This window comes from Egretta garzetta, unplaced genomic scaffold (assembly GCF_000687185.1).
Source record: "Egretta garzetta isolate BGI_Z169 unplaced genomic scaffold, ASM68718v1 scaffold108, whole genome shotgun sequence".
Classification (NCBI taxonomy): Eukaryota; Metazoa; Chordata; class Aves; order Pelecaniformes; family Ardeidae; genus Egretta; species Egretta garzetta.
Genome location: NW_009260614.1, coordinates 7,219,719 through 7,229,871, shown reverse-complemented (window position 1 = coordinate 7,229,871; position 10,153 = coordinate 7,219,719). Strand labels below are relative to the sequence as shown.

General features: G+C 39.0%; 1 protein-coding gene across 1 annotated transcript in view; it reads right to left on the bottom strand.

The window, feature by feature from the left end:
• Window positions 1-859: 859 nt before the first annotated feature.
• Window positions 860-10,153, bottom strand: part of TPST1 (tyrosylprotein sulfotransferase 1) — a 32,437-nt gene continuing 23,143 nt past the window's right edge. The window contains exons 4-7 of the mRNA XM_035900610.1: window positions 5,886-5,936; window positions 4,059-4,134; window positions 3,000-3,047; window positions 860-1,264 (exon numbers count right to left, since the gene is read on the bottom strand). Of these exons, the coding sequence (XP_035756503.1) occupies window positions 4,090-4,134; window positions 5,886-5,936 (96 nt within the window). The 3' untranslated portion in view covers window positions 860-1,264; window positions 3,000-3,047; window positions 4,059-4,089. The remainder of the gene's footprint in view (window positions 1,265-2,999; window positions 3,048-4,058; window positions 4,135-5,885; window positions 5,937-10,153) is intronic.

The window sequence follows — 10,153 nt, the reverse complement described above, 5'->3', positions numbered from 1 at the left end:
AGCCGCGGAGCTGCCAGCGTTTTCCAAGGAGGGAGCCAGGGACAGCATTTCCCTGCGTTGTCACTAGGGGATGCTCCGGGTTTACTTTTGCAAACAGCTGTATTTGGTACGGATTTGGTAAAAACTTCTTTCCTGAAGGCACTTAAACGTCGTTCATTCAGTGTAAATGATCTCAAAATTAATGTAGCAGCAAAAGAAACAGAGGAAGACCAAAACTGCTTAAAATCCTAAGAGGCAGAATGTGTGGAAACACAAGCTCTTAAGATCAGGAGGGAAGGCTTCAGTATGCCAAGAACCACCCAGGTGAGCAGAAAATGAGACACCAAAACCATCCCCCCAAACCCTTACTTGAATAATCCCGTTCCACACTGGGTGACAAACGCTCCAACCTTTAGGATACAAATTTCACAGCAGGGTTTTCAGAAGCAGTTTCAGCCCAGGAGTACAGGTCTGAACACAAATGCTTTTGATAGGCTAAAAATCTCCTACTTTTTCCTGCAGTAAGCAACTCTCATGTTACCCTTTTATACTTCTCAGCAGGATACTCTAATTTCCTTCTCATCACCCAGCTATTAAAAGCAAACTGGATTCATTCAGTCGCAAACCTTAAAGAAAGATCCAAACACAGGACATTAGATCGTATCTTCCATCTGAGTAATACATCAATATCTTGAATTACTTAAATCTTAACTTGGAGGCAAACACATTAATAAAAATCACATTTAAAGCATTTATTTTGAAAAATAAAATACAAAAGATCATTGAATTGTAATTGTACATGTACATTATCAACTTTTTTTTTTAAATAAAAGATATTTAACAAATTCCACATGTGAATAAAACAAACACCAGTTCCACCAAAAAATCTTTTAGGACAAGCACAGACCACTCTTTGAAAGCTTCATACATTTAAACCCAAACTGCTACAGGAACAACAACAAAAAAAGAATCTTTGAAGATGGAGTTCTGGAATTAAGACAGAAGAGCAATTTCAGAGACAGGCATTGCTTTGCATTTTTTAGAAACTTCTAAAAAAATAGTTGTGCGAATGGAATACGGTTCTACATTAACATCAGTGAATTTTTTTTTTTTTTTTAGACAGGTTTACATGCGCTCACAACAACAAAATTTTGAACAAAAACCAGCATGAAAGAAATGGGGGAGAAAATTCTGCAAGCAGCAGGCCATGAGCAGTATGCCTCACTGCTGTCAGCGGGACAGTCCTTGTAAGATCATTTCCATTGAAAAGGCAGCAGTCTCTTTTCTAAAAGAAAAAGAAAAATTAAAGTTATGTTTGAGCTTTCAATGTCATATTCTGGGTTTATCCCTGACAACATTTTGTAATCACAAATAACGCATAATTAAGTGTAATCAGTCATCTCAGTAGGCAAAAAGTCACTGTCAAGACTAACCACAGCCTCTAAAAACCTCCCTGTAAGGAATGTGGCGGTTGCCTTTTCCATCATTTATCTTTAGGCTTACTTCTTGGAGCATATTTAGATGTAAAAAAGAAAATAAATAAATCTGAATTTGCTCTTCACACAGAATCACAGAATGGCAAGCATTGGAAGGGCCCTCGGGAGATCTTCTAGTCCAACTCTCCTGCTAAAGCAGGGTCACCCAGAGCAGGCTGCACAGGACATCATCCAGGTGGGGTTTGAATATCTCCGGAGAAGGAGCCTCCACAGCCCCCCTGGGCAGCCTGTGCCAGGGCCCTGTCATCCTCAGAGTAAAGAAGTTGTTCTGCATATTTAACTGAAACCTCCTGTGTTTCAGTTTGTGCCCACTGCCCCTTGTCCTGTCGCTGGGCACCACTGAGAAGAGTCTGGCTCCGTCCTCATGACATCCACCCTTACTTACACTCAAAATACTTGTGAAAGTGGGCTGTATTTACATGCTGAAAGCCTCTCTCTCATTACAAGTTACCAGTGGTAGTTACCACTGGGGAGATAATTTGGTTTCTCAGGAACAAGAGAGCAGCTTTCAATAGAAATAACATTCTAAATACATTTTTGAAGGAGTTAAGTGCCAACATGAAGTAGATGTTTCAGTCATTTTAACATTGACTATGTGAAAAGATTACAGCTTCCCTATCAATTTTAGAATGAAGGCCTGCAATTTATCTTTGGAAAGCTTTTATATCCACTATTTCCAACCGGTATGATGCTTTTGGCTATCTTTAGGGCTATAGCACAAGCTGTGTTAATGGCCACACCATAAATATCTACGTTGAGTGTATTTTTGTGGCATGTTGCTTTTGGCTGTATTTAAACTGCTTGCATTTTGCTATCTTTTGTTGTCAAGCTAGAACATTTGACAACACGGTTGACAACTAAAAATCCTGCATTAATACAGTAACTCTTACATTCATTGACTAGTCTGGAATTTACCGAGTCCCCTGCACAATCTTGCCATCATTAATTCAAGAACTAAAAATACAGTTTATTGAAAATACTGGCTGTGGGACATTACTAACAGCAAATGATAGAAATCAGCTCATCTTTAGCCATTTCCTCTATCTAGGAAGGGCAACTGATTTAAAAAAGGAAGAAAAAGCCGATGAGTCATCATTGAAGTTTCACTGTTCTGTTAAAATGGGGACCTGGATCTGCTGTGCAAGTATGCCACAGTGCTGGAAGACACAAATACTAAAAGGAACAAGAAGCTCTGCGGAAGAATGCCTGGATGAATAGTGGCACAATTTTATGGACTCCTTTCAATTCCAAGCTCTAAAATAATGCTGACAATCCGATGCTGCAAATGGTGATGAGCTGTGTAGAACTGCACTGCAATTCTTAAAGCACATCCACTATGTTTTTGCAGCTCTTGCCACCAGGACTTACCTCAGTGTGATTTTTACAGATTCTGAATCAAGATCCGTATCTTCATATTTTTCTTACCCAGAATCTCACATGGATTTACGTAAGTTTAAAAAAAAAAAAATCACCTCAACTAAATCAAGAGGAGCAAGTGAGCAGGACTGCATGCTCTTTTATTACCTTCTGTGCAAGAAATATCCATTGCATCTTCTATTCCATGGGTTCAGTCTGTCAAGTAATTAAAATTAAATTAGCTATTTTAGAGGAAAAAATGTCATTATCAGCAACAATGTTTGCACTCAAAACTAGCTATCTGTTTAGTTACATTATGTTATCTTTAGTATAACACTGAAGGAGAACACTATCAGCATCAATTTCAACTCCAGCATCAGTTTTTATGGTTTAAGCAATATTGTCTTACTATTTCATGAAGTTTATTTTTGCTTTTTAGATGACGCTTTCTTTACTTTGGATAAATCTGCTCAGAACTTGGTAAATACTGGAACGGTACCAAGCTAACTGTAAATCCACCTCCTGAAATTTAGTAGAGTCTCATTTTGAAACCTCGCTATCATACGGATGGAAAGAGGGCACTTACTAGTAATAGCGGATCAATTTTTTGTGATGCATCACAAGATAATTGGAAAATACAAACAGCATAATTTAGCTACCAGATACTGTAGGCAGATCAAGGATCGTTCGTTTTGCTAGCACACTATTATACACAGTGTGCTAAGCTTTAAAGAGAGCTCATCTCCCTGCATCTTCCAGAAATCCGTATCAGCAATATTTAATCTCCTCGTGTTTTGTCACACCCTGTGCTTGCAGCCATACACACCACAGCTTTATCTGTAAGGTTGTAGATAATCTTGAAATAGCCAGATTTGAAAGCATTAGAAATAGCTACAGCACGCTTTCCCAATACAATTTGCTGACAATAACTTTTAAGCAGCACACATTTAGTTGTCTTGCCGTTAAGCTGCATAGATGTTTTGGCCAGCAGTTGAGAGTGAACAATGCTGTAAGCAACAGCACATTTAGCTGCATGGTGCCAGGTTCTTAATGGTTTTGTATTAGCTGAGCACAACTCTGCAAAGCATGAGCGCTAACTGTTCAAAGGGTGAGAGCAGGCAAACATCCAGTAAAAGAGCAAAGCCCACATCAGAGATCGCACAAAGATTTATCAGAAAGATCTGGTGTCCACAGCAAAAAGTTATATTCTGAAAACATGAAACAGACACTACAGCTATTCAGCTTTACTGATCCACGTTCATTTTATCTTGCCAGGAGACTTCCTTTCTACTGTCTTCTTTGGCTGGAACAAAAGAAACCAATTTTCCTTTTTAATCAAGTAATTTTCCTTTGAATGAATGGAATAAGTCAAAACGCTTTGTTTGCATGTGGTAGATTCTCCTGTGTATTCTTCAATCTCTACATCTAACAAAAGGCATAATCAAAGAGTCCTTTCCTAATATTGGAGATCCAAAGCCAAGACAGTTTGTGCCCACTAGTTTGTGGGTTTTTTTTTTTCTTTCAAAGTACAGATATTGCAAATTGTTTTCCTTTTGATAGGCTACTTACATTCTAAATAAACTTCTGTACTGGATGTATCATTAAGGCTAGGAAATAGAGTAGAAATACAAAGTAATGCAAGCAGAGATATGCAATTCTGGAGGCAGAGTGCCCCTAAAAATGCTTCCTCTGCCAATTCTGCAACACTGTACTCCTGTGTATGCAGGAGCAATTGAAAAAACCCAAGTATTTTTCTACTTAGCTTTACTTGAACACACCCTGCAACAGTAATAGTGATGAGCCACTTCCTGTTGTTTCTATCAAAGCATAACGCAGAGAGCACTTCAGATTGTATTTACACACTTACCACCAATTATACAGCCTACAAAAAATGGTATTTTTATAAGCCTAGTTGAGCAGCTCTTACCCAAGAAAACAAAACCAACATCTACATGTTCTACTCATTTCGTATAAAATATACCATTTAAGCCATAAAATACAAATATTTTTGTTATTTCTCTGATAAAGGTGAATTAAATTATTTGCTCCTTGTCTAGATCGTCTGCTCTGATTTTTTCATGGCTAGATTAGCAGAGCTTAAATCTGCAAGGCCATGGGAGGGAAAATTAATTTCACTACATATTGGGGGGGGGGAATGAAAAAACACACGCACAGAAGCCCTTCAAGCTACTGAAACACAGCACTGCAACAGGCAGCTCCATGGAACAAGGCCATCTTGTCTGCTCTGTTACCTTCAAGAGACACAGAAGAGCTGCCCAGCAGCAAGGGATGCCATCTTCCAAACTCAGCTCCTATGTCTGTAAACTGGCTAGCGGTTTACAGCCCAAACCCTTTCCATCGTGTCTTTCTGAAGAAGGGAACGTGCCTCCCACACGTCCACATAGCTGGGGGGAAGGTATCAAGAGATCCTGCAGTTTGAGTGCTCCACAATAAGGATTTTGCTGTTTCAACCGCTATTGCAAAGGTTAGGTCCCATAGGTAGCTGATGACAGTTAACAGCATTTGAAAGATGCTCTTGCTCTTTTCTAGTCACTTATTAAATCAGTACACCATGACTATCCATGGCTGAACTGTTTGTTTTGCCTGATACAATAGTATTTCTTTTAAAAAATTTATTACTTATCTCTGCTCGCTGTACTATACTTGCTTTAAACCTTTCCATGCAAGGCAACAAAAGATAAAGCTTCTCTACAAGTAACAAACTTTGCAGTTTGGTCTACACAAGAGAGTCAAACTTCCCTTGAACTTCACAGCAATATTCAGTCAGCTCAGTTTACAGGCACCATTCTATTAACACTGGGGTTACACAGGCACTCAAGAGAGCCTTGGGAATGCTGAGTGCAAGAGGACTGGAGATTCAATCTCATGGACAAGCTGTTCTCTTATAATCTCTAGTTACCTATCCTCTTACGATCAAAGAGAAAATCAAATTTATGAAGATGCGGTTTATAAAGACATATTACATATAAGGACTTTTTACATACTAACTTGCCGCTATACCTACAAAAAAAGGAAACTAATGCAATACTGTACCTGTGGCACTTCTTTAAGAAAGTCAGGAAGTTGAAATTCACCTTTATACACCTGGAAAAACAAAACAGAATACAATACTCAAAGCTAGCATTCACTACTGTTTGAAATGCTAATGAGCTTCCTATGGGGAAGTGGGGAAAGGATTCTTCTGGGTTATTAGCATCCTGTAATGCTAAAATACATCTACCCAAACTGAGCACAACCTATTTGTGTAAGGAAGTTTTATTCGTGAGGCTTGGTCATCCGAAGTAGTTCTACAGCTGTATGCTCAGTCCCAGGCTTGCTCCTACTCACCACTCTGACTTGTTTGCATTAAAGTGGTAGAACTATGTAACTCTCATTACATTTCAAGCTTGCTCACATTAAGTCCTGTGCAATCCATTCACTATGCTTTTAGAAAAAGATTTTTAACAGGATGATTAAATATGCTAGGAGTGAGTTGCTACGATACATACTTTTTCAAATTTTATGTAACAAATCCGTTGCTTCACATTTTAGCATCTTTAATAAATTAAGTTCCCTTTGGGCTTAATTACAATTTAGAATTAAAAGAGTCTCCATTTAACGCCTTCTGAAAGCGCTACTTGTAACGATCTCATGGACTGTGTCAGAATTGATATACCAGCCAGGCAACAACCAACGTTCAGTTCTCAAACATTTGTGTTTTACAGTTTAGAAACTTCACAAAATGTCACATAATACAACATTTTCTGATGCATCATAATATCTGTCATGTACAAAATACACATCATTCATGCAAACAGAAGAATTATACCTGAACAACTGATCCCACCTTACTAGGCTGTCAAAGGAAAGTTCTGTTAGCTTTCATGTAGTTGATGGAGATGATACAAGTACAGCCAAAGTCTGGAAATGCAAATAACTTAACTTTCAATGCTGTTAAAATGGTCAACACTCAAGGAGCATCCGCATCTCCTTCTACCCTACTGTCCTGGTTTCAGCTGGGATAGAGTTAATTTTCTTCCTAGAGGCTGGCATAGGCTGTGGTTTGGATTTAGTATGAGAATAATGTTGATAAGGGGCTGATGGTTCGGTTGTTGCTAAGCGGTGCTTACACTAGTCAAGGACTTTTCAGTTTCCCCTGCTCTGCCAGGGGCACAAGAAGCTGGGAGGGGGCACAGCCAGGACAGCTGACCCCCACTGGCCCAAGACCTATTCCATACCATATGGCATCATGCTCAGTAGAGAAACTGGGAGAAGTTGGCCAGGAGGCAGCAACCGCTGCTCGGGGACTGGCTAGGCATTGGTTGGCGGGGGGGTGAGTGGTTGCATCACTTGTTTTTCCTGGGCTTTATTTCTCTCTCACTTGTTGTTTTTGTTTTCACTACAATTTATTATTATATTTCAATTATTAAACTGTTCTTATCTCAACCCAAGAGTTTTTGTACTTTTGCACTTTTGACTCTCTCTCCCATCGCACTGGGGGGGAGCGAGCGAGTGGCTGCGTGGTGCTTGGTTGCCAACGGGCTAAACCACCACACCTATTTTACACATATCTATCCCTTTATTCTACATAGCTAGATGGTGTAATTTTCAGGTTATAAAAATGTTAACATATTTGCTTTAATCCTTAAAGATACACAGATACTATTACAACAGGTACAGATATATTACGAGCAATTTTTCCCCAAGTACGCCATGTCAGACCTTGAGTCACTTCACAAACACAGCGTGTGAGATCAGACACTTAACTCCTTCCCCCACAGGCTGTAACCATACATCTGAAATATCTGAAATCCCCAGCTCCTGGAGGGAGAACACAGGGTTGGATAAGGCTTACGTTTTCCTTTATTATTTTCATACCATTTAGTCAGTGATTTGCTTTTCATTAACAGAGATGTAAAAAAAAAATAAAATAAAAAAAAAATTCTGTGGGATAATCCTTTCCTATACTAAGAGACTTACAGATTTAATGGCTTCACATATGAGTACAGAAGTTTCACGTACTAGTAGGGCTGTCATGAAGTTCCAGCCAACAACTCCTATGATTATGAATTTCTACAACTGTAGCCTTATTACCAGCCTGAGTTCGTGACAGTTTGTCATTACCACAGTTTCTGATCTTTCAGAGCATAATGCTGCTTTTGAAACAAGATCATTTTGAGAAAAAGCAAGCAATAAATATCCTCAAAGATACCAACAGCCACACCAAACAAGTGTTTCCACTGTCTAGCCAGTTAAGAGATAAATTGGCAATGTATTGTTTTCTCTCTAGAGGATAATTCTTAAAACCCGTTTGCTTCTGAGATAAACTGGAATACATTCCAAAGTGGGGGAATTATTCTGTATTCTTTTTTTTTTTGCAAAAATAAGTATATTTTGAAAGGAAGAGTTTTACCATCTACTGAAACAAAAAGACCAAACACCCTAGTGTCATGAGTTCTTCGTAGCCCTGTGTAGCTGTAATCACATAAAAATCGAAAGCCACAAACCTACTTAGAAACATTCTATAAAGCCAATAAATGGAAGTGGAGCTACTCTAAAGCCTCGCTCAGAGTTGCACACCCTGGTTTGCAAATTGCGTCAAAGGAAGAAGATTCAGGAAGTCAAGCCATGCTTATTAACAATATCCATTTTCCCCGCTTTCCTATGAATAGATGACCAGAATATAAAAGATGTACTCATTTTGTCAATACACGGCAGTGGCCTAGGACTGCAGCTGAGTCAGCTCAGAATTTCCTGTCTGTAAGATGCCTCACCCCAAAACAGGCCTGCAGCATTAAACCCTATGACTCATGCGGAGTGGACTTTGGAGCTGGCAGTTCTCCTTACTCTTTATCACCAGGCTAAACATATCCAAACAACAAGGCTTTGCTAAGTCCCAACATGAGAGTAGGAACATGCAGAACACACATTGCAGAACTCTGTTCCTTCCGATATTCCATGTTTTTGATAAAATAGAAAGGCTGATTCAAAATGATAGGCACAGCTCTCATTAATATTCAGCTTGCGGATACTGTCATTCCCATGGAAACCTTAATGAAAGCCACACTGGTCAAAAATTCATCATGTGGCTTACTAGAGCCTCAATGTACTATAAATATTTATAAATGAAGGTGAGTATTTAATATTTTCAGCTTTTAACCAAGCCATTAAAATGCAGGCTGTATTCTAGGGAGCAGAAATGGAAGTTACAAATCAACAATATTATCACATCAAAGAAGTGCTACAGAACCACCTACGCAAGGTTCACAAGAAAAAAAAACAGTATCTTTTATCTTTCCCATCCGTGGAAACATTCAAGGCCAGGTTGGACGGGGCTCTGAGCAACCTGATCTAGTTAGCGGTGTCCCTGCTCCCTGCAGGGGGGTTGGACTAGATGACCTCTAGGGGTCCCTTCCAACCCAAAACATTCTACAATTCTATGATTCGACTAATGCTGACATTGGAAGAAACAGGCAAGACTTCTTCACCTGTTCTGGCAAACCACTGCAGTCATTTTCTGAGAATTCTTAAAAATAGTTAATGCTGATGAGAATAGTATGTGGTGACTGGTTCAGAACCAAAGTGACCAAACCCATGTTTGTCTCTCTGGAGGCCTGCTTCTTTCCTTCTCCTGCGCTGACGACTTGGTCTAATTTTTATATTGTATATCTAGATATACATTTGTCCACTCCCAAAACCTTGCCATTGTAATGCCCTTTGTAGCAATAGCATTTACTCCTAATAACCATCAATAGTGCATATTAAGAAAGATAATGACACTAATGTCATAGCCTAGAAAGATAAGAAAATGTTTCAGGGGCATTTACTATTACATTCACATTAAATATCATGATTTACACACCACAATTTACAAAGGCAAATCTAACCAATGACAGGCCCAAGGTGATGTGTCTAGATTAGGTTTAAAACACAAGCATGCCTAATTTTGGTTCAAAACTAACATTATCTAGAATGCTGGTTTTGTCAGGATTGAGACTGCACATAAACTGGTTTAAAGTAGTTCCAAAACCAGTAAGCGGTCCCTTTTGAATCAAACCCAGGGATCAACTGCAATCCAGAAATTCTAAAAACAATGACTCCACTTGTAGCCAAAGAAATTAAGCTGTTTCAGATTCAAAATTCTTTTCTGACCAATTTCTAAGTCTAAAATACATTATTCAGAGAGTGGGAGCAGACAGGCAGAAGCAGGACATTGGAATGATTTCCAGTCCATGCTACAATTCAGTAAAACTGAGCAGAAATGGTGTTTACCATTTCTAAGGGAATTATTTTGCAAGTCCAAATGGATTTCCAAGGGGGGG